The sequence below is a fragment of the Acomys russatus genome, chromosome 11 (genome assembly GCF_903995435.1).
Source record: "Acomys russatus chromosome 11, mAcoRus1.1, whole genome shotgun sequence".
In the NCBI taxonomy this organism is placed as follows: domain Eukaryota; kingdom Metazoa; phylum Chordata; class Mammalia; order Rodentia; family Muridae; genus Acomys; species Acomys russatus.
This window is the reverse complement of record NC_067147.1, coordinates 60838433-60862045: the sequence shown is the minus strand read 5'-3', so window position 1 is coordinate 60862045 and position 23613 is coordinate 60838433. Positions and strand designations below refer to the sequence as shown.

The 23613-nt window shown below is 51.3% G+C and overlaps 1 protein-coding gene across 1 annotated transcript; it reads right to left on the bottom strand.

Annotated features, from left to right (window-relative positions):
* Positions 1-15: 15 nt before the first annotated feature.
* C2 (complement C2) lies at positions 16-14353 on the bottom strand. The gene is made up of 17 exons (XM_051153545.1): positions 14167-14353; positions 13147-13332; positions 10339-10515; positions 10162-10260; positions 9882-10015; positions 8127-8265; positions 6888-7028; positions 4484-4573; positions 2647-2787; positions 2441-2535; positions 2236-2353; positions 1988-2153; positions 1805-1881; positions 1570-1661; positions 757-883; positions 604-653; positions 16-462 (listed from the first exon to the last, which is right to left on the bottom strand). Exons 1-17 carry the CDS (start codon positions 14351-14353, stop codon positions 289-291), a joined length of 2193 nt encoding a protein of 730 aa, XP_051009502.1. The 3' UTR covers positions 16-288.
* Between the last annotated feature and the right edge of the window lie 9260 nt (positions 14354-23613).

The window sequence follows — 23613 nt, the reverse complement described above, 5'->3', positions numbered from 1 at the left end:
CCCCAACATAAGACAGATAGATGTGGAAATCACTGATTTTTATTAATTTCCTGGGAAATTCCATGTTTAGGTGAAAGGAGTACAAGGCATGCACGGTAGGGTAGGAGGGGACTTGCATCCAGGCAGGGCAGTGAGGACGGGACAGCTGGCCTGGCACAACCCTGGGGACTCCCTAGCTTTTGCCACTGTCTCTGGGTTCCTAGTGCCTAGGATTTATGTGCCCAGGAGTGAGGACATTCAGAGGTAGTAGACAGGAGGGACAGAACAGTAAAGGCGTCGGCGAACATGCTAAAGGGGCAGGAAGCTCAGGACACCACCCAGGTGCTGCCTCAGCCAGGGCTGCAGGCGGAAGAGGTTGACGTGGAAGTCTCTAGGCTGAACGCCGTAGGGAGGCTTCCTGCGGGAGTTTTTGTTGGAGAGACCATGACAAGGGTCGTAAAGACCCCAGCTCACCAGGCCCACCTGGAGGGAAGAAACAACAAGGCAGGAGATAGTGCCAGCCCCCTCCCCAAGCTGCAACCTCTTGGGGTCTTCACAGGCCTCCCACCTGGCCCTAGCAAAAAAGGACTCCGCAGCGAGCCCCCTCCAGGCCGCACTTCTCACCTGGAAAAACCTGTATCTCCGCTCAAGGAAAACTGCTCCCCCGGACTCTCCTGCAAGGAAAGAAGCAGCGTTGTCCAGGGCAGCACACTTGTGTCCTCAGTGCGTGCTGACCCCAGGGACACCACAGCCTGGGGTCTGGGGCCGGCTACTTACCTTTGCAAGGGTTGTCATCCCCCTCCATCCCACTGCACAGAAACTGGTCAGTCACCACCTCACTAACGTTCGTCAAGCTGGGGAAGAGGTTTTTGTTTCGGGAAACAGCCTCGATACAGCTCATCCTCTGCAGTGTCGGGGGTAGGAGAGAAGATTGGGGACAAGACGGGAGATGTCAGGCAGACCGTCGAGGCCCGAGAGGAGGGGAGACTCCAGGCAAGGCTGCACATTCTGGGAGCTGCTCCCCCCCCCCCCGCACCTCCACACACCCCCCCCCATTCCCCCCTCCCCCACCGCCCGGGGATCTCAGTATCTCTCACTGAGCTCTCCCCTTGGGTCCTGTCCTGAGGTTAGCCCTCCCCGCCCTGGAGATCCCAGCATCCCTCACTGAGCTTCCACCTCGGATCCTGTCCTGAGGTTAACCCCGCCCCCCGGGGGACCCCAGCATCTCTCACTGAGCTCCCACCTGGGGTCTTGTCCTGAAGTTAGCCCCGCCCCTCACCCGGGGATCCCAGCATCCCTCACTGAGCTCCCACCTCGTGTCCTGTCCTGAGGTTAACCCCGCCCCCCGGGGGACCCCAGCATCTCTCACTGAGCTCCCACCTGGGGTCTTGTCCTGAAGTTAGCCCCGCCCCTCACCCGGGGACCCCAGCATCCCTCACTGAGCTCCCACCTCGGGTCCTGTCCTGAGGTTAACCCCGCCCCTCACCCAGGGATCCCAACATCCCTCACTGAGCTCCCACCTTGGGTCCTGTCCTGAGGTTAACCCCGCCCCCCCTCGGGGTACCCCAGCATCCCTCACTGAGCTCCCACCTCGGGTCCTGTCCTGAGGTTAACGTTCAGTTTCTTCCCATTCAACGCCACAAAGTGTGCCGGAATTTTCTGCTGTGTCAGAAGTTCTGTCTCTGCCGCCGGGGAGAAGCGGGTATCGGTACAGGGGGGGTTTCTGTTGTTCTTGTTGTTTTACCCAGAGCTCACGTGTATCCGGCTTGAGGACTGAAGCCAGCTGGCCCCAACTCACCACAAACCTCAAGCCTCCAGGACTCACCGTGTTCTTTACAGGTACCACCTGGGCTTCTCCTCAGAGCCATGTTGGCCTCCACAGTGCAAGGAAGGCAGATGGGCCTGGGGAGAAAGGCGAGTGTTAGACAGGCCCACGCTCGGTGTCCCCTCCGGTACTTTACAGAACCCTGTCCTCTGTAGGGTGCCCTCCCATCCCGGGCTGAGGCACCTGGCGTGGGTGGACATTTTCACTTTCTGGGCCAGCTTCAGCAGAGCAATATCGTCAGCGTAGAACTCCGAGATGCCCTGGCTCTTCTTGGCATGGACGTTAAACCCGGGCGCAATGAACGCCTCCTCCACAAGGAACTCTTTGCCGTGCTGGGAGGCGGGATCCCCTGGGGACAATGGCAGATGAGGCTGGACCAAAGTCCCCCACACACCCCCAGGGTAAGGGGTCTGCTGCAGGCCCTGACTTACCCACGCTCACCCTCCACAGGTGGCGGTCCTCCATCTGGGTGTCATGGAAACAGTGAGCTGCTGTCAGCACCCACTGGTCAGAGATGAGGGATCCCCGGCAAGTCTCCTTGTTCTTGGGCTGCAGGGAGCGGACAACAGTCGGGCCTGCTGTGTCTAGGCCGGTCTCACTACCATGATCCAAGCCACACCCCCTCCTTCCCGATACCTTAAAGGTGACGTGCCAAGGTGTTCTCTCCTGGTCCGAGGCATTGGCGGACATGTTCCCCACCCCACAGATAGTGTCTGTGAGCTTAGAGACATCTGTGGGTGAAGACCAGGGGAGGAGGTGGGATGGGTGAGGGACAGTGGTCCAAGTTGACACTGTGAGTCCCCAGCTGACTCTCTGTTGCTAGGGGGAGGAGGCTCACTCACCCAGCATATGCTCAAAGACCTGTTGCACGGCCTTCGCGTCCTGCAGGATGAAGGCATGCCTCTCACCGTCCTTCTTGGACCCCAGTTCGTTCAGTTCTTTCCAGTCCACGTCCAGCTTGCCCACCCCAATAGCATAGATGTCTGGTGGGAGGGCGGAAACACACCCCCAGACCCCGTGGTGAGAGACATGAGGTGGACTCTGTCTCCTTCACCCCTGTTTGGGTGGCTTCTCTTCGAGACACCAACTCAGCTGCCTCCTAGAAGCTCCTCAGATATGCAGGCGCACTCCCTCCTGGTGCCTCTGGCGGGGGGCGCTAGCCCCCAGGCAGCCATACAAGCACTTCTTCAGCAAGGGCTTCTAAAACTGCCCCACCCCAGGTCTTCCCTACCTGGTTCCCCGTGTCACCAGTCACTCCCAGGCAGCCATACAAGCACTTCTTCAGCAAGGGCTTCTAAAACTGCCCCACCCCAGGTCTTCCCTACCTGGTTCCCCGTGTCACCAGTCACTTCATACTAAGTGGCTGCCTTGTGTGTAGCCTGCCATGGGTGGGATCACGTTCCGGAAGAACGTGCTCAGGATCTATAGTGGCTGTGACCTGGGTTAGAAATAGGATCCTTTTTCCCCCAAGACAAGGTTTCTCTGTGTAGCCCTGGCTGTCCTGGACTCACTTTGTAGACCAGGCTGGCCTCAAACTCACAGATCCACCTGCCTCTGCCTCCCCGGTGCTGGGATTAAAGGCGTGCAACACCGGGTCTTTTGCCTTGTGTTAGTGGCACTTGGGAGGTGGAGGCAGGAAGATCAGCCTAGCCTACCTGGTGAGCTGGCGGCCAGCCTGGGGCTGTCCCCAAAATAAAACAAATGGAGAGTTGGAAAGATGGCTCAGTGGTCAGAGTGCTTGCTGCTCTCCCAGAGGACTGGAGTTCGATCTCCAACACCCATTGCCTGTAACTCCAGCCTCAGGGGAGGCGACGTCCTCTTCTAGCCTCCAATGGCACTCACACACATGTGGCATGCACTCACAGGCATGTGGCATGCACTCACATGGACACAGACAAAAATAAATATTTTCATAATAAAAGTGATCAGAGGACCGGGGATATAAGCTCAGTGGCAGAGTGCGTGTCTGGTAGGCACAGTCCTCAACACTACAGTAAAGATAGGAAAGTTGAACCCAAACATAGCTGGCTGGACACTGTAGAAACAGAACAGACATTGGAGTGACAACAGAGGCAGAGATTGGGGCTTTGTGTCTACAAGCCAAGGACACCTGCAGCCACCAAGTCCCTCCATAGCAAGACCTTGTCTCAAAAACAAACCAAGAAAAAAAATTTAGTTTGCAGTCACCCTAGTGCTAAGGAATTATTTTAATTGTTTCCTAGTCAGTACGGTTTGCGGTCACCATAATGCTGAGGAGTGATTGTTCCTTCCAGCACGCCACCCAGTCTCCTGCTGACGGGACCCTGGAGGGACAGTCCCTGCCTGGGGACCCAGGCCTGCTCTTCCTGCAGTTTTCTGAAAGGTGTGCTGGTGGCGATGTGGTGGTGGTGGCTGACAGCTCACCGGCTCAGTTTCCTTAGCACCCTCCCCTACCTGGCTGAGAACCGGACACGCTGTTGACTGCTGCACTTCTCACGAATGAAGGAGTGGCCCACAGCCACAGCCCTCTGGAGAGGGGACAAGTAGGGACCGTGGGCAGTTTAGTACCTAGCTCTTCGGGGAGACACCACACAGAACTACGGGGACACCCTCACGGCCAGAGCTAAGTCACACTGGGCCCCCTAATGCAGCATCCTAACCCTCACCCCTACTGACAGCTTGGATGGGGCAGAGCCTCACCCAGGTAGTCATTTCTCTTCTGACGGATGCCCAAGATCTCTCTGATGTTGTCGACTGCTGGCTTGGGAGAGCCACCCATGTTGGACTTTCCTAGAACAGAGAAGGGGAGAAAATGGTCCTTCTGGGTTGACTTCAGCATTCCTCACACCCTGGAGACATGGGGAAATTCAGCCATTTCAGTACACATGGTTTGCAGCTAGAGAGACGGCTCAGTGGATGAGAGCACCTGTTGCTCTTCCAGAGGACCTAGGCTTAGTTCGCAGCACTTACATGGTGGCTCACAACTGTGCAGAACTCCAGTCCCAGGAGACCCAGTGCCCTGTCTTGACCTCTGAGGGCACAGACTCACAGGCAGTGCACATACACACACGCAGGCAGAACAAAATAAACACACAAAAACAAAAAGTTTCTATACGCCGAAGGAAACAGCAGAGCGTGCAGCCCACACAGGGGAAAGCCCTTCCCAGACAGACTACAGACAAAGAGCTAACATGCAGGTTTTACAAAGAACTGAAGAAACTAAGTTCTTAGGAAATACAACTTCCAGTCAGTAAATAAATGGGCAAGTGAACTCAGTAGACAGCTTTCAAAACAGAAACGCGAACAGCCAATAAGTATTTTTAAATGTGGCCTGGCGGTGGTGGTGCATGCCTTTAATCTCACCACTTGGGAGGCAGAGGCAGGCAGATCTCTTTGAGTTTGAGGCCAGCCTGGTCTACAAAGTGAGTCCAGGACAGCCAAGGCTGTACAGAGAAACCCTGTCTCAAAAAAACAAAAACAAAAACAAAAGAGAAGAAAAAGAAAAAAGAAAAGAAAAATAAACAAACAAAAAAACTATTTTTAAATGTGTCCAATACCCCTACTCATCAGGGAAATGCAAATTAAAGCTACTTGGCAATAACACCTTGCCCAGGTCAAAATGGCTGCCACCCACAAATCTGACAACATATGTGAGGACGTGGACAGAGAAGGACCTGTGTCCTGTTGGGGGGGGCCACTGTAGAAATCGTTTCTCAGGAAATTAAAAATAGAACTGCCACATGTCCCAGCTGTTTTACTCCCGGAGACACCACACCCTCCTGCAGAGATATCTGCACCTCCACTGTTACTGCTGCCTCATCGCTAGAGCAAAGAATTGGACTCACTCAGCCCAGCTGCTCATCAACACGTAAATGGATAATATAGATGTGGGGTATGTGCGTGTTGTCATTATTTAGTCCTAGAGAAAAACATGGAACAAAATTAGCAGGAAAATGAACGGACTTAGAATGTATGATAAAGAGGTGTTGGCCAGGCATCGTGGTGCACGCCTTTAATCCCAGCACTCGGGAGGCAGAGGCAGGTGGAGCGCTGTGAGTTCGAGGCCAGCCTGGTCGACAGAGCGATCCAGGACAGCCAGGGCTACACAGAGAGACCCTGTCTCAAAAAAAAAAAACCTCCACTGTGTTGTATGGTCTTTGGGTCAGGTTATTTTCGTGGTGTGTGTTTGTGTATGGTATTGCATAATTTCAGGGTGTGGTGTATACAGAATATTTTAAATAAATTTGAAAGCATTTAAAATAAAATAAAATAAAAATACAATATTTATTGAAACATTCCATGTTCCAGCACGGGACCAGAACCTTGATAGGGTGGATTTTGGGTTTTGGATGAGGAGGATTTTAGACCAGGCTGCCCTTTCACTGGTAGAGAGCTGCCCCTCTCTGCTTCCCCAGTGCTGAGATCAACCGTGTGTATCACCACACCATACCCAGCTGCTTTTTATTTTTATTTTTTTTTTCAACGTCTCATATAATTGAGGGTGACCTCCAACTTGCTATGTAGTCAGTGCTGCCCTTGTTTGCTCTCCTGACCCTCCTGACCCTCCTACCTCCCCCTACAGTGAGCAGCGTCAGGTCACGGTGCAAACTTCCCTTACGTTGTTCCCTCATTTAGTGCTCAGGAAACCCCAGGAGTGTGGCGGCTCTTAACAACTGAGAGCCAGCCGAGGCCTGGCGGATCCGCACAAGGAACCAATCAAGGAGATCGATCACTCTACACTCTATGCAGCCGTATCTCCCAGGTTCAGCAAGGTTACCGGGCAAGAACTAACATTTTAAAATCGCAGAATGCCTTTGTGCAAACTGCTCCGCCTCTGACCCCAGCACTCTGGGGGCAGAAGCAGGTGGATCTCTGCGTTTGAGGCCAGCCTGGTCTACAGAGGGAGTTTCAGACCAAAGAAACCTTGTTCTCAAAAACAAAAGAACAACTGATTTCCCTCCCAACCCCTCCCCAACTTGGCAGAAAGACAACAAGAACGCAAGACTTCAGAGCCCATCCTGGCGCCCCGCCCACTGCCGCCGGCCCCGCCCACTGTCGCCGGCCCCGCCCACGGCCACTAGCCCCGCCCACGGCTGCCACCCACCGTCAGTCAGAAGGATGATGGCGTGGCGGATCTCCTGCCAGGCAGAGGTCTTCATGCCGACTCGATTCATCTGGTTATTCATCATGAGGTAGACGCTGTTGAGAGCCTCGTAAATGTTGGTGCCCGTAGCGTTTTCATGGTCTGGAATGAAAACAACGACAATCCTCTCAGGGTCGCCCGGGAGTGGGGAAACCTGAGCCGGCAGACGCTGTCTCTGCGTGTCATTTCACACGCGTTCGGTTTTCCAACGTAGAACGCTCATTGCGGAACCAGATATGATGGCGCACATCCGACATCCCAGCACTCAGAAGCTGTGAGCTCAAGGCCAGCCTGGCCTACAGAACCAGTTCCAGGCCAGCCAGGGCTACACATTAAGACTTTGTCTCAAAAATCAATTAACATGGAAGCACTCGGCGTGTAGTCTTCCATCTAGGCCCACGACGTGTTCCCAAGATTTAAAGACCAGCGTTGGAAGAGGTGGTGGTATTCCAGCTGCTTGCTGCCAGCAGCCAGACAGGGCCTGCACCGTGTGCAGCGGGCGAGGACAGGTGTGGCGCTGCGCGGAGCCTTGAGAAGAACAGAACAGGCTCGGGAGGGCTGGGAGGAGCTTAAAAGTCTTGCAGGTGCATTTGATTTGTTGTTGTTGTTTGTTTCTGTTTTTGTTGTTGGAGGTTTTTTTGTTTTGTTTTGTTTTTTGTTCTGTCTTGTTTTAGGTTTTACGAGACAGAATTTCTCTGTGTAGCCTTGGCTGTCCTGGAACTCGCTTTGTAGACCAGGCTGGCCTCGAACTCACAGAGATCAACCTGCCTCTGCCTCCCGAGTGCTGGGATTAAAAGCGCATGTACCACCACGCCCAGCCCTCGCACGGGCATTTGAGCGTGGACTTGCAGTGGGGTGTGGGAAGCTATGAAGAAGTGTGGAAACCAGCACCCTACCACTGCCGCTAAGAACGAACAACTGTGTGCGCTCCCTTCTACCCCCGCCCCTGTGACAAAGGGTCTCCTGTTGTCCAGGTTGGCCTCGATCGCCTTGAGAGCCAAGGGTGACATGGGAAGGGGGGGGGCAGGGGGAGGCGGTTACACGGTGCTGCGGACACAGTCCAGGGTCTCCATCCGTGCTCCGCAAGCCCTCTCCCGACGGGACCACACCTCCAGGCCCCTCCTGCCTGGAGTCTCCCTACAGGGCTGGGTTCAGGGTTCACGCTCTCTGCCTCCTCCCAGCAGACGAGGGGTGTCAAACCTTTATAGTTGATGCTATCCAGACTGCCGACCACCTCCATCCCGTTCTGGGATTTCTCGCTCAGGACCGACATGATGATTTTGGGCCGAGAAGCGAAGGTGATGACAGCAACGCTGACCTTTATCTCAAAGCTGAAGATCTGTGGAAGGCAGGAGAGGCGTGGCAAGGGGTGGGTGTGGCAAAACCACACCGACAGCAGGCCCGGTACTGAGCCTGACCGCCAAGACCCCGAGTAAGGAACTCAGAAGGGCATGGCACAAGACCCCCTCCTCACTTCACCCACCGTCAGCTCAGTGGGGGCCCGCTGAGCACGCCTTCCCACAGATACAGAAGCCGAGCCTCGCCAGCTCAGCCTGAACCACACTTCTGATGAGAGGTGCAGGGGGCACTGAAGCTACTTAATTTTAAGCCCTAAGACAGTCTTCAGAACACACATACAAATCCTCTTTAAAATGCGAATTGGGGAACGGCGGTGGTGGCTCACGACTTTAATCCTGGCACTTGGGAGGCAGAGGCAGGTGGATCACTGTGAGTTTAAGGCCAGCCTGGTCTACAAAGCAAGTCCAGGACAGCCAAGGCTACACAGAGAAAGCCTGTCTTAAAAAAGACAACAAACAAATAAAATTAGCTGAGGGCCTGGCAGTATAACTCAGTGGTGGAGCACGTCCTTGGTATGCTGAAAGGTCTAGGTTTAATTCCCAGCAAAAGAAAAAATTTAAGGTAGTTGGAAGAGAAAAAACTATATGAACTGTTGTTAAATACACAACTTGGGCTGGGTGTGGTTGGCCACACCTTTAATCCCAGCCCTTGAGAAAGGCAGGCAGATCTCTGAGTTCGAGGCCAGCCTGGTCTACAGAGTGAGTTCCAGGACAGCCAGCAGCTTTTGTTGTGGTACTGGGGCTTTCTCTCTCCCCTCAAGCATATGCACAGGAGTGTGTTGGAGCCAGGCCTCCATCCTGGGAGCTCCCTGCAGGAAAGCAGCTTCCAGGCCAGGCAGCAGTTAGAGCCCCCATGTCCCTTGGATTGCATGCACATCTATGGCATCTGACATCGAACCCAGAGCCCAGAGAGCTGAGCTAAGGCTCCTACAGCGTGCCTCTGCACACTGAGCCATGTCCTCAGTCCTTTGCTGGCCTCCACTGTCCCAAGACTGGCCTTGAACTGCTAAAAAAAAACCTTCCAGCCTCTACCATGCCTGGCTTGAAATAAGAAACTATTGGCTTGATAAAAATTATGATTATTTGGGCCGGAGAGATGGCTCAGAGGTTAAGAGCACTGGGTGCTCTTCCTGAGGTCCTGAGTTCAATTCCCAGCAACCACATGGTGGCTCACAACCATCCGTAATGGAATCTGGCGCCCTCTTCTGGTGTGCATGAAAACAGAGTACTCATATACATAAAATAAATAAATATTTTTTTAAAAATAGGATTATGTGGCAGGAGTGCCAGATTCTTCTGGTACACGCCATAGGTCATCTGGATAATTCTGTCTGGAGACCACAGCTGTGGATGACAAATTCCTGAAAACACAGTGGGGAGCAAAGCTCAGCGTCTCCTGGCACTGGGCCCAGTGGCTCGGACATACTAGGTGTGCCAAAATATTTATGAAATAAAGATAGGGTCATACACACTGAATTTATGGTTCTGATGGCCTGGAAACTTCTAGAAGGAGGTAGACTGATAGGGACTGTGAGCAAGGGGGGGGAAACCAACAAGGTGGGAAGGCATCATGGCCCACAGGCTCTCCGTTTCTGACCCTGTCCACCATGAAGATGGCGCTCTCCTTGAAGACTTCAAAGTCTTGTTCTGACACGCTCTTAGAAGCATCAAGCAGCAGGTAGAGGTTCAGGTGACCCGAGCGCTGGATTTGGATTCTCCGGCCCAGATTTTCTGAAGCAAGGAAGAAACAAGGCATTCAATTGCCCACCCTCTGCCCTGTGCTCAGATGCCCACACCTGCCCTGTGCTCCAACAAGGGTCACACAGCTCCAGCACCCAGGTAACTTCATCTCTCCTGCTCCTTCAATACTCACTCACCTTTCCTCTTCTGGGTGGGGTTGGTGGCTCCAAGCAGGTTGGTGAAGGAGATGCCAAGGGCAGACACTACATCCTCAGGGAAGTCATAGGAGTATGGCTCTGTAGGAAAAGTCACATGAGGACCGGCCAGGACCAGGCCTGGGCATCATGTCCCAAGAAGATGTTGAAGACACTCACGTCTGCAGATGGGTTCAGTCCCACTCCACACCCCGTCGCTCTGACACTCCCGCTCCACAGAGCCAGTCAGCACCAGATTTGAGGAGGAGCACCGGTAACTGACCTTGTCCCCAAGGTCAAAGCTCGAGCCTGTCCGAACTGTGCCCACGGAAACGCCTGGGTTGGGGCAGTGGCTCGCTGCAAGTTGAACAAAGACAGGTAAACAGGGCCTGGAAAAGTGTGCCAGGCTTACCGTCCTCGTCCTCCATGCCACCGTCTTCCTTCTGTGGGCCCCCAAAGCCACCAAGGTGTCCTTCAGACACCAGGACCTTCAGACTGGAGTGCAGCTGGAGTCCCCAGCCACCCGCGGGAGCACCTCAGGACTGACCCCTCAGGACTGACCCAAGCATCATCTACACTTCATAAACCACTAGGTGAAAGCCACACATCAGAGAGGGGTCCGTTTCAGGTACAGGGAAGGGTGTGGGGCGGCCAGAATTCTGTTAAACAGCTGGAACGTCCACTGGGGAAACCATGAATACCGCTGCAGTCTGCCAACTTATCACCACTCTGGAGGGCGCAGCCTGGTACGGGGCAGATCCTAGAGCCTTACCCTCCGTAGCCCCGAGCCAGCCGGGCAGCACTCAAATGCACAGCAGGGACACCAGTGAGTCTCTCTAATGCAGACAGAATGCTATACAACAAAAGGGAACTAAGGACTCTCACAACATCACCCAGAACTTTCCAAAGCAAAGTGCTGAGCCAAAGAAACTGAGATGGGGCTGGAGAGGTGGCTCTGAGGTTTAAGAGCACTTGGCTGCTCTTCCAGAACACCGAGCTTGATTCCCAGCAGCCACATGATGGCTCACAGCCTGCTTCTTACGGCCTCTGTGGCATTCACACATGGGGCATACACCCGCACACACACATAAATAAAAACTTTTTTTTTTTTTTTTTTTTTTTTCTAGAGACAGGGTCTCTCTGTGTAGTCTTGGCTGTCCTGGACACGCTTTGTAGACCAGGCTAGCCTCGAACTCACAGCGATCCGCCTGCCTCTGCCTCCCGAGTGCTGGAATTAAAGGTGTGCGCCGCCACCACGCCCAGCAATAAAAACATTTTTTAAAGGAACCAGAAAGAGCACATGCTGCATGCTTCCATCTGTATGAGGCTTAGGAACGGGTCAAGGCTGGCCAGATGGCACAGTGGGCAGAAGCACTGCCTACCCAGCCCTGCAAGTTGTCTTTTGACCTGGACACCCACGCCATGGCATGACCACGCCTCTCCTGAGCACACATGATAAACAAATACTATGTAAAATAAGGTAAACAAAAGAACAGGGAGATTTTGTCCCACATCAGAAAGGGTTGCCTTGGGAAGAACACGAGAGGGTTCCCTGTGGTATGGGCATGTCCTTGATTCAGGTGGCGTTTTCTTTTTGTTTTTTTCTGAGACAGGGTTTCTCTGTGTAGCCTTGGCTGTCCTAGACTCACCTTGTAAACCAGGCTGGCCTCGAACTCACAGAGATCCACCTGCCTCTGTCTCCTGAGTGTTGGGATTAAAGGTGTGTGCCATCATATCTGGCTTTCAGGTAGCATTTCATAGGTAGATTTGTGTATAAAATCCATCCTCTGGGGGCTGGAGAGATGGCTCAGAGGTTAAGAGCACTGGCTGTTCTTCCAAAGGTCCTGACTTCAATTCCCAGCAACCACATGGTGGCTCACAACCATCTATAATAGGATCTGGTGCCCTCTTCTGGCCTATTGACTCAAATGCAAGCCAAATATTGTATAAGTAATAAATACATAAATCTTAAAAAGCAAACAAACAGGGCTGGAGAGATGGCTTAGTGGTTGGGAGCACTGACTGTTCTTCCAGAGGACCCGGGTTCAATTCCCAGCACCCACATGGCAGCTTACAACTGTAACTCCAAAATCTGACACCCATAGACATAAAATGCACATAAAAAATAAAAATAAATAATTAAAAACAAACAAATCCCGGGTGGTGGTGGCGCATGCCTTTAATCCCAGCACTCAGGAGGCAGAGACAGGTGGGATCTCTGTGAGTTCGAGGCCAGCCTGGTCTACAAATGAGTCCAGGACAGCCAAGGCTACACAGAGAAACCCTGTCTTGAAAAACAAACAAACAAACAAACAAAAACTATTATAGATGTGTGAGGGCCTGACAAGAACACTGGGGCTGGAGTTACTGGCGACTGTGAAGCCAGGGTGTGGGAACCAAACTCTCGTCCCCTGGAAGAGTAGGTGCTCTAAGTGCTGAGCCAGCTTGACAGCCCCAATATTGCCATTTTGCAGATGTGAAAACTGAGGCACAGGAAGGGTAAATGACTTGGCCAGAGGCGCTGAGCCCAACACTTGGCTCTCAGTCACTCGTGCGCCTTGTCTGTGATACTTCGTGGGGCTACATCCAACGTGTTGTCCTGAAGCACTTAGAAACGCTGACAGGCCAGTCTGGGGGCCCCCGTGTCTGTAACGTGAGCACTCGGGAGACTGAGGCTGAAGAGAGTTCAAGGCCACCCTGGGCTACAGAATGAGCTCCAGCTCAGCCTGGACTAGAGTGAGACCCAGCTTCAAAGGAAGGGAAGAAAGAGAGGGGGGAGGGAGGGGGGTAAGGGTATGTAGAGTCCTTGTGTCAAATATGAAACCCAGCAGCAGTTGCCGGGCCAGGCTCCCGGTGGGTCGGACTTCAACCCACTCCAGTCTAGCAATAATACTGAGCCACTAAGAACACCAGGTTTCTATCCCACAAAAGCTTGGGGGGCTGCACCCCCACCGCTTCCCCAGGCAACCCAAGCGTCAGAGCACTTACCCCCATCGTCACACACAGCCGTCTCTCCGTCCCACATGCCGTTGGGGCGACAGTACCGGACAGGTGAACCTCGCAAGGTGAAGCCGTGCTCACATTCGAAGCTCAGGTTGCCCCCCACAGGATGGGACCCCAGCCGAGGGGTGTATATGCCGTTCTCAAAAGCAGCAGGGGCTGGACAGCGAACAGCTGGAGAGAGAAAGTTGGGCACGAGTGGAGGATGGTGGACACCGAGGCCAGGCATGGGGAGACCCTCAGCAGGTTGCAAAAAACACAGAAAGAGCTTAATGTGGTGACAGCCCACAATCCCAGCACTTGCGCAGCTGAGGCAGGGGCATCACTGCAGTTCAAGACAAACCTAAACCGCATAGCTAGACCCTACCTCAGAAGCAAAGTTGGAAAGGTTGGGTGTGGTGGCCCACACCTGTAGACCCAGCATTCGGGAGCAGCAGCTGGAAGACCAATTGCTGCAAGTGTGGGCCCAGCCTGGGCCACAGAGTGAGACTCTGTCTCTTTTCTTTTCTTTTTTGTTTATTTGTTTGTTTTTTGAGACAGGGATGCGTGTGTGCTCCAGAGCACTCAGCCTTCACTTAGAATGGTCAGTAACCCCACAGTTAATTCTAGCTAAAAAAAAAACCAAAACTGTCCTAAGTAGACAGTGGACTTTTGCTGTTGTTTGTTTGGTTTGGTTTGGTTTGGTTTCTGTGTTTCTTGGAGCCTTTGTTGGGGAAGGTTGTTTGTTTTTTTGGAGAGAGGGTCTCACTTTATGGCTCTGTAGAACAGGTTGCCTCAAGCTCACAGAGATCCACCTGCCTCTCCTCCCTCCCTCCCTCCCTCCCTCTCTCCCTCCCTCTCTCCCTCCCTCCCTCCCTCCCTCTCTCTCTCTGCCTCCCAGGTTCTAGAATTAAAGGATTGAGTCACCACACCAGGCTTTCCCCAGTATTTTGAAACTCTCTCTCTCCCTCTCCAACTAGCCGCGGGGAGCCCCCTGCTACTAGAAGCTCTGGGCTGACACTGGTGGACACTTCCCCAAGCCCAAAGGACTCACGCTTGCAGACTGCTTTAACCAGCTGAGGGGACCGCAGGGTGGGCAGCGAGCTAGATCTTGGGGTCTGCCACTGTCCGTTGCTCTGGCATAGTCTCCAGGCCAGGGATGGGTATCTGCCCAGGGGGCAGGAGTAGGTGAGGAAGCTCCCAGGGGCCCAGCCATGGCTGAGGGTGAAATTTCCACCTGCGATATTGACATTCTGAGGGCAAGAGACAGCTGCCAGGCCTGCGGGAATGGAAAGCACCAAAGGAAAAACAGCCCAGATGAGAGAGGGGCGAGAAGAGAGAAGAGGCTGTCCCTTTCACTTGTGGACTTGACCCGGCACCTGCCACGCCCACAGAGCCCCAGAAGCCCTTCCTCAGCCTCCTACCTGGGCACAGCAGCAGCAAGCAGAGGAGAGCCAGCAGAGGGGCCATGGTGTCCCGGACAGGAAAACCAACCGAGAGCCAGGGGAGAGAAAAGGTCATCTGACTTCCCGAAACTAAGTCGGGTTGAGAAGGCTTCGCTGCCAGGGGATGAAAAGGCGGGGAGTGGTGAGGGGACGGTTCTAGGGGAGAAAAAGAAAGAAGACAGCAGGGACTCAGCTTTGGGGCAAAACCTTTGTCCTGTCCTTAACCCTAGGACTTCACTGTGCACACTGCTCCTAAATGGATACACACCCAGCCGTACACACACACACACACACACACACACACACACACACACACACACCGAAGCACACAAACCTACAAGCTCTGCAAACAGCATTCTGTTTATGTTGTTTCACTTCCTTTAGGAGTTTTGCAACATGGGTCTGATTCCCCGGGTCCACTGGGTCTTCCTCAGGATAGCTTCTGAGAAATCGAAACTAATCTTTTCAGAACTTCTCGACATATGAGAAAATTCACATTTTCCCTGGGTCCTTCCCAGAAAACAGGAATAAAAAGGCATCAATGTGGAAAGTGGGAAAAATGCTTAGAGAAAAAAGAAAAAAATTTTTTGAGAAAAAAAATTTATTGGAACATCCAGCAGATAAAATTCCCAGCTTGCAAAATAAATAAATAATAAATTTGGATTGGAATTTAAAAGAATAAGAAGCATTTTAAGCTTGAGACATATTTTTATTTATTGAAAAAAAAAAAAAAAAAAAAACTTTTTTGGGCCGGGCGTGATGGCGCACGCCTTTAATCCCAGCACTCGGGAGGCAGAGGCAGGTGGATCGCTGTGAGTTCGAGCTCAGACTGGTCTACAAACCGAGTCCAGGACAGCCAAGGCTACACAGAGAGACCTTGTTTCAAAAAAAAAAAAAAAAGAAAAGAAAAAAGAAAGAAAGAAAGAAAAATAAATTTTTTCATACCATATGTTTTGAGCATGTATTTCCCCTCTGAGACAGGGTCTCCTAGACTAACTTAGAATTTGCTAAGTAACTGAAACTTGCCTTGAACACCTGATTCCCCTGCCTCCGTCTCCTAAGTGTGGAGGTACAAACACTGACCACCACACCGGGCACCCAGCCATGGAGATCTTTTGTTTGTTCGATTGGAGACAGAGTCTTACTATGCTAGGCTGGCCTTGAACTCACAGAGATCCACCTGCTGCTGCCTTCCCAGTGCTGGCATCAACGTTTACATCCTGTCCATGCTTGGAGATTTTAAGCTGCTGTATTAGCCTCTTTGTCCCTCAGGAGCCTCAGATACCGGTTACTTTTCCGTCTTACGATAACAAGATCAAGGGGAGCTCCCTGCTAGGCCCACCTCCCACCCCAAGAAAACTGTCAGATCAGCAGCAAAAATACCATTGGTTTCCACTTCTTGTGTGTGTGTGTGTGTTTGTGTGTGTGTGTTCCTGTGCAAGTGAGAATATGCACATGTGTTTGTGCCTCTGGAGGTCAGAGGACAATTGTGGGTATAATTTCTCAGGCCCCTCTTACCTTTCTTTTGAGACTGGGGTCTCTCACCTGCTCAGAACTTTGCCTCTAAACCAGACCAGAGGGCTTCAGGGTCCTCCCCATCAAAGCTCTCCAGCACTCACTGGGCTTACAAGAGGGCAACACTGCCTCCAGACTTTTTTGTTTTGTTGAGTCAGGGTCTCTCTCTCTCTGTGTAGCCTGGGCTATCCTAGACTCGCTTTGTAGGCCAGGCTGGCCTCGAATTCACAGCAATCCACCTGCTTCTGCCTCCCGAGTCCTGGCATTAAAAGCATGCTCCACCACGCCCCCGGCCTTGCATCCAAGGAACCCAAACTGAGGGTCTCCCCCTTGTTCAGCAAGCATCTTACCAACCTAATCGTCTTCCCAGGCCCATCTTCCTGAGACTGGGTTTCACCCTTCCTGTGTAGTGGAGAGGCTAGGCTTGAATTCCTAATCCTCCTGCCTCCACCTTCCAAGTGCCACCTAGCAGATTTTCATAATCCGATCACGCTCCCACACACACTCACATCTGCACACGCAGCTCTTCTGGCCACCCCATGTCCCAGAGGGAAATCTCCACGTTCCCGAGGGCCGCTGCATATGACAATGGTGACACGGTATGGCTGGGAGCTGCCCCACATCTTACCTCTCCCAGCAGCTCTGTTCTGGTCCTCTACACCTTCCACAGTGTGGAACACAAGTGCTTTATCCCTCCCTTCTTCCCAGGAACTGCTCTGAAGCTCCCGTCCTTGTCAACTCTATCCCTCCGCCCCTGCCCTGGGTTGATAAGGTAAACTACAAGTTTCCAGATATGAGGGACAGATGGTCATGCTTGCTTTTCTTCAGGGCAGAAATTAAGAGGCCACATCACAGCAGAGCTTGCCCCACCTCCAGTCCCAGATCTAGTGTGGTGGAGCAAATCCAGTTTTTGGCTTAAGATAGCCAGGATTCAGGGCTGGAGAGATGGCTCAGTGGTTAAGAGCACTGGCTGCTCTTCCAGAGGGCCTGAGTTCAGTTCCCAGCAACCACACAGCAGCTCACAATTGTCTGTAGCTCCAATTCTAGGGGATCTGACACCCTCACACAGATATAAATGGAGGCAAAACATAAATGCACATAAAAATAAACAAATCTTTTTTTTTTTTTTTTGGTTTTTGGTTTTTCGAGACAGGGTTTCTCTGTGTAGCCTTGGCCCTCCTGGACTCACTGTGTAGACCAGGCTGGCCTCGAACTCACAGCGATCCACCTGCCTCTGCCTCCCGAGTGCTGGGTTTAAAGGCGTGTGCCACCATGCCCGGCTCAAAAATAAACAAATATTAAAGGAAAAAGGAAAAAAAAAAAAAACCAAGACTTCACTTGGCACATGAGTTACCTGTCCCATCAGTGTCACACATGTGGCCAGTGGGAAAACACACCTAGAAGATAGCACCAAAGGGGAGAACCTACCTGTGACCCCCAAAGGGGAGAACCCACCTGGGACCCCAGCATTCAGGAGGCAAGAGAATTGCAAGTTTGAGTCCAGCTTAAGCTACACAGCAGAAGACCCACTTTTTTGTTTTGTTTTTGTTTTTGTTTTCTGAGACAAGGCTTCTCTGTGTAGCCTTGGCTGTCCTAGTGTCACTTTGTAGACCAGGCTGGCCTTGAATGGATAAGCAATCTGTCTGCCTCTGCTTCCCGAGTGCTGGGTTTAAAGGCGTGCGCCACCACCGCCCGGCCAAATACCCATGTATTATCCTATAGATATGAAAGGGCCACGTATGAGGTTGGGATGAACCTGTGCCCGCTTACAGAGGACCATCATGTGGGCGTGACACCCGTGGACAGCAACTAACACGCAGCTTCTCAGATCTTGAGGTTCATCTGTGTAGAGTGGACTGACTCAAGGCAGGTAAGATGACGGCCTAGGTGGTGTGTATGGGACACTGCCATCAGGGAAGAAATAAAACTGGGCCCGCTCCTTCTGTCGTTCCCTGCGGCTTGCTGTGGGTTTTGGCTGGTGGTGTGGTAGTTTTGTGGTGCCGGGCACCTGGCATAGCACCTGCCAGCAAATGCTTATCTCGTCCCCGAGCCCCACAGCTCTGTGTATGTGCAGAATGTTTCCAGAAACTGACTAGGAGAGTCACCTGGGGGAGAACTGGCGCTGGAAAACCGGGCCAAGGAAAATTACATAAATCTGTATTTCTGCCTGTGATGTTTGTTTGTTTGAGACAAGTTCTCTTGTGGTGGAAAGTTTTGGTGTCTTTAAAAACTCATGTAAACATGTTTTTGTTGTAACGCCAGGTGTGGAATACGGGGCTGATTCGGACTGTCCACAGTAGCAGGCTATTTGCCCCATGCAGCCTCTGAGAGAGGCTCTTCACCAGCTGCAGGGAGCTTAATTCTGGGGACTCTAGAGTGGGAATAAATGCCAGAGCCACGAGAGAGATAGGGGGCTCCTAGAAAGAAGGTGGCAGCCGGTGTCCCTGCTGCTCCTGGGTGCTGCTGTTGCAGTTTAGTGAGAAAAAATCAGAGATCTCCTGAAATGAAGATTAGGAAGTAAAGAGACCTACGGCCCTTCCCCTCGCCCCCAGCTTTCTTTCTCTCCCATCTGGTGTTGAGGTGTTGGAGGGATTGGGGTGGAGAAGGGAGAAGGAGATCAAAAACACCAATAAAGTGATAAAAGGTATGCCAACTGTTGCTGTGAAATTATCAGTATTGCCTGATAACTGCCCCACGGCGAGAGCCACTTGTTATGTTACCAATATGGCCCATATTATTACATCAGTATAACCCGCTAGCAATCGATCAAGACACAGACACCTGTTGTATTTTAAAATAGCCTTAGTTACCCTGGGGCAGGGCAGATACTAATCCTCTAAACTACCTCCCAGAGTGGGGCACACATGGGATCCCTGTCCCAATCCCATGCCGTCTGCTTCTAATGACTTCTATGAAGCTACCTCCCATCCATAATCCCAAATACTTGCTGATGTTCTTCATCTGGGCTGACTCTGACCCATGGCGGCAAATGGGGTAGGCGTGGCTAAGGTTCCCAGGCTTGTCGGAGACAGAGGGAATCTTGGGAAGAAGGGAGACCTGAGGAAAAGAGAAGGTCGCTATCGGTTAGATGGAAGAGAAGCATGTGGCCCGCATGGATGGAGAATTCAGCCCAGAGAGAGATGGCTGAGAGGTTGAGAGCACTGACTGCTCTTCCAGAGGTCCTGAGTCCAACTCCCAGCAACCGCATGGCGGCTCACAGCCATCTGTGATGAGATCTGACGCCGTCTTCTGGCCTGCAGGTGTAAATGCAGGCAGACAGAGCACTGTATACATAAATCTTAAAATAAAAATAAATAAAAGAAATATATGGGATTATGGGTGGGAGGTAGCTAGATAGAAATTATTAGAAGCAGGTGGCATAGGATTGGGACAGGGATCCCATGCCTGCCCCACTCTGGGAGGTAGTTTAGAGGATTGATATCTGCCCTGCCCCAGAGTAACTAAGGCTATTTTAAAATATAACAAGTGTCTGTGTCTTGATCGATTGCTAGCGGGTTATACTGATGTAATAATAATTATAGGCCTAATAATAAACATTACCAGGTCGGGCTGGTAATCGAGAACAACAGCCAACAGTCTTTCAGAGCCTTTCACAAGATGGGCCCAAATTCCCCACAAAGCCCTGAGTCCTGGGACTGTAGACACGCACCACCTAGGACTTCTTGCGTGTTCGGCCAGCATTCTACCAACTGAGCTTCACCCTCAATCCTATGTAAACTTCTTGTTGATTTGTTTTTGTTTTTGAGATAAGTCTCACTATGTAGTCCTGGCCAACTTGGAATTTGCTGTGAAGACCAGGCTGGCCTCCAACTCACAGGCTGTCTCCTAGGCGTGCGCCACCATGCCCAGCTGGTGGGTTTTGTTTTGCTGTTTAATATTACATATAGTGTTCTGTCTGCACATGCAGGCCAGAAGAGGGCACCAGATCTCATCATAGATAGTTGTGAGCCACCATGTGGTTTCTGGGAATTGAACTCAGGACCTTTGGAAGAGCAGCCAGTGCTCTTAACCACTGAGCCATCTCTCCAGCCCACCCAGCTGGTGTTTTGTTGTGGCTTTCAGATTTACTTTTTGTTTTTGTTTTTTTTGTTTTTGTTTTTCAAGACAGAGTTTCTCTGTGTGGCCTTGGCTGTCCTGGACTCACTTTGTAGACCAGGCTGACCTGGAACTCACAGCAATCTGCCTGCCTCTGCCTCCCAAGTGCTGGGATAAAAGATGTGGGCCACCACAACCAGGCTGAGATTTACTTTTATTGGATGGGCACAGGATGCACACATTTTTTCTTCTTCTTCTTTTTTATTTTTATTTTTATGATGCACACTTTTAATCCCAGAATCAGGAGACAGAAGCAAGGTCATCTCTGAGTTCAGTGCTAGCCTGGTCTTCCTAGTGAGTTTCAGGCAAGCCAGACTTACATATGCATAGTAAGACCCTGTCTTAAAAATAGATAGGGCCGGGTGGTGGTGGCACACACCTTTAGTCCCAGCACTCGGGAGGCAGAGGCAGGCGGATCGTTGTGAATTTGAGGCCAGCCTGATCTACAAAGTAAGTCCAGGATGGCCAAAGTTACACAGAGAAACGCTGTCTTCAAAAACAAAAGCAAAAACAAGCAAACAAAATAGATAGATAGATAGAGAGAGAGAGAGAGAGAGAGAGAGAGAGAGAGAGAGAGAATAAAGATTTTTTTAAAGTCCCAAATGAGCAAAGTGTAAAGTCCGGGGCTCTATTGAATCACCCTGAAGTACACTGCCAGACACCATGCCCTGTTTACACATTGCTCTCTCCTGACTTCAATCATGAGTCAGTTCCTTGGAGCAAAGTCTTTTCTGAAATTCTAAAATCCCATTTCTGAGTTCAAAAAGCTGGGAGTGGCGGCTCCTACCTGTAATTCCAGCACTTACAAGGCTGGGGCAGAGGATCAGGAACTCAAGGCCATCCTTAGACACAGAGCAAACTCCAGGCCAGGCTCAGCTAGGGAGACCCTGGCTCAAAAACAAAAACAAAAAGAAAAAAATCAAAACAACAATAAACGAACAGGTGTGTGGAGGGGTTGGCTCAGTGGATAAAGGAATTTGCTGACAAGCCAAACATTCTGAATTCATATGGTGGAGGAGAGAGCCAATTCCCCAATAGTTATACTCCTCTGCCACACACACACACACACACACACACACACACACACACACACACACACACGCACACACACACACACACGCACACACAAATTTTTTTTAAGGGATAGAAGAGGTCTGTTTTGTTTTTTTGTTTTTTTGAGACAGGATTTCTCTGTGTAGCCTTGGCTGTCCCAGACTCACTTTGTAGGCCAGGCTGCCTCTGCCTCCCGAGTGCTGAGATTAAAGGTGTGTGCCACCACCACCTGGCTGGAAGAGGTCTGTTGAAACAGGCTTTTGTTCACTGGGTCATCAGATCTCCCTGAGTTCAAATTCAGCCTGGTCTGCACAGAGACCGTAGGATCAAGGCGCTCAACACTGAACTGTAGGCCAGGCAGAGGCCGCCGGCCGTGTAAAGAGGATGTGTGAGCCTTGCTCAAGTACCGTTTTGGACCATAAGGTACACTTCCCCCCAAAAAGTGGGTAGAGGGGAGTTAGGGTGCACCTTATGGTCCAATTGCTGTTTTCCCTGTTTTTCTTGTTTTACTGCTCTAAAAACTGGATGTGTTTTATGGTCAAGTGCATCCTATAGTCCAAAAAATACAGTGGTTTCAGCCAAGCAGCCTAAAACAATGAGATGGCTCACAATGAGACCCCAGCACTCAGGAGACAGGCCGGAGGGTTGCGTACTCAGGGCCAAACAAACAAACGTGCTGAGTTGCCAATGTAATATACCCAGAGGTCTTGCCTTCTTCTTCCTTTTTTAATTAATAAATCAGGAAATTTAAAAAAAAAAAATGAAAAGAAGAAGCAGCAGCAGAAGCAGAAGCAGCAGCAGCAGCAGCATGTGGTGGCGCACGCCTTTAATCCCAGCCCTGAGGAGGCAGAGGTGGGGGAACCATGTGAGCTCGAGGCCAGCCTGCTCTACAAAGCGAGTCCAGGACACCCAGGGCTATACAAAGAGGCCCTGTCTCAAAACAAAAACTAAAACTAAAAAGGAACTGAACCTAGGGCTTTTTGTATGTTCCTCAGCCTTCCATCCCTGGGCCACCCAGCAGCCAACTACCAACATGCTTGTTTATTTACATACTGTTTTTGAGACAGGGTCTCTGTGTGTAGCCTTGGCTGTCCTGGACTCACTCTGTAGACCAGGCTGGCCTCAAACTCACAGCAATCCACCTGCCTCTGCCTCTCGAATGCTGGGATTAAAAGTGTGTGCTGGGCTGGAGAGATGGCTCAGAGGTTAAGCTCACTGACTGTTCTTCCTGAGGTCCTGAATTCAATTTCCAGCAACCACATGGTGGCCTACGACCATCTATAATGTGATCTGGTGCCCTCTTCTGGCCCGCAGGTGTACATACAGACGGCACTGTATACATAATAATAAATAAATAAATAAATTTAAGTGTGTGCTACCACGCCTGGCTGCCTACTGATTGTTTGAAACTGGGTCTCAAGAGATCTGGCAACAGAACATAAGCCAAGGATAGCTTTGAACTCCTCATCCTCCTGCCAGAGCAGTCCATATGCCGGAATGTCAGGCTGTGTAAAGTAAAAAAAAATTCTTTTTGAGATTATAATTACACAATTATTATATAATATAATTACAATTATAATTCTCACTTCAAATCTTCTCATATGCTCCTCCTTTTTCCTTGCTGTCTTTCAAATCCACGATCTTTTTTTTTTTCATTAGTTGTTGTTACCCACACACAGATGTGGGCGTGTTGCATATACACACATGTATATGCCATATATACACCTAAATACTGAAGTCCAACCTGCTTGGTCTCAGGGCTGACCGTTTGGTGTTGGGTAGCCAGTGGGGTGCTCTTCCCTGGGGAAGGCTGTCTCTCCTGCTCCTAGCATCCCTTAGCCGTCTGTGGTTTTTTTGTCCAGGGTTGAAGCCTCCTGGGCTTTCCTTCATCCACCTTGGCATGTACTGGCATGATCTGGCTCATGTCTAGACAGTCATGTTGGTGAGACTTTAGCGGACGAAGCTCCTGATGTTCCTGGAAAACACAATCTCCTAGCCAATTGACTGATTCTGTGGCCTTTACTGATTTCCATGCCCTTCCCTCAACGATCCCTGAGCCTTAGGTGTGGGAGTTATAGATGCATCGGTCGGGAGCGGGCCGCACAAACCTGCATGTTGGTAGGTTGTGGTTTTCTGCAATTGTCTCTGTCTCCTTGATGGGGTGAGGACCCCACTTGCCTGTGGGTGTAGTCAGGATACAGTTGGGCAGTGCTGGCTTTGTAATGTGGTGGTTGTAGGTTCTGCTCTGAGATCTGTGACTTCATAGCTGTGGGTAGTTAGCTAGCTCACCACTACGAGGCATGGGTTCCCTCTTGTTGAGGGTACCAGGCCTGATTTTGCTTTGTGT

Bases quoted from the DNA above. Each gene is read 5' to 3' on its own strand.
- C2 (XM_051153545.1), bottom strand. From the start codon at position 14,353: ATGGCTGGGCCCCTGGGAGCTTCCTCACCTACTCCTGCCCCCTGGGCA. The intron at 13,333-14,166 runs GTCCACCAGTGT...TTCTCTCTCCAG, and splicing joins TCCTTTGGGCTTGGGGAAGT to CTGTTCGCTGTCCAGCCCCT. The intron at 654-756 runs GTAAGTAGCCGG...CTTTCCTTGCAG, and splicing joins GGATGACAACCCTTGCAAAG to GAGAGTCCGGGGGAGCAGTT.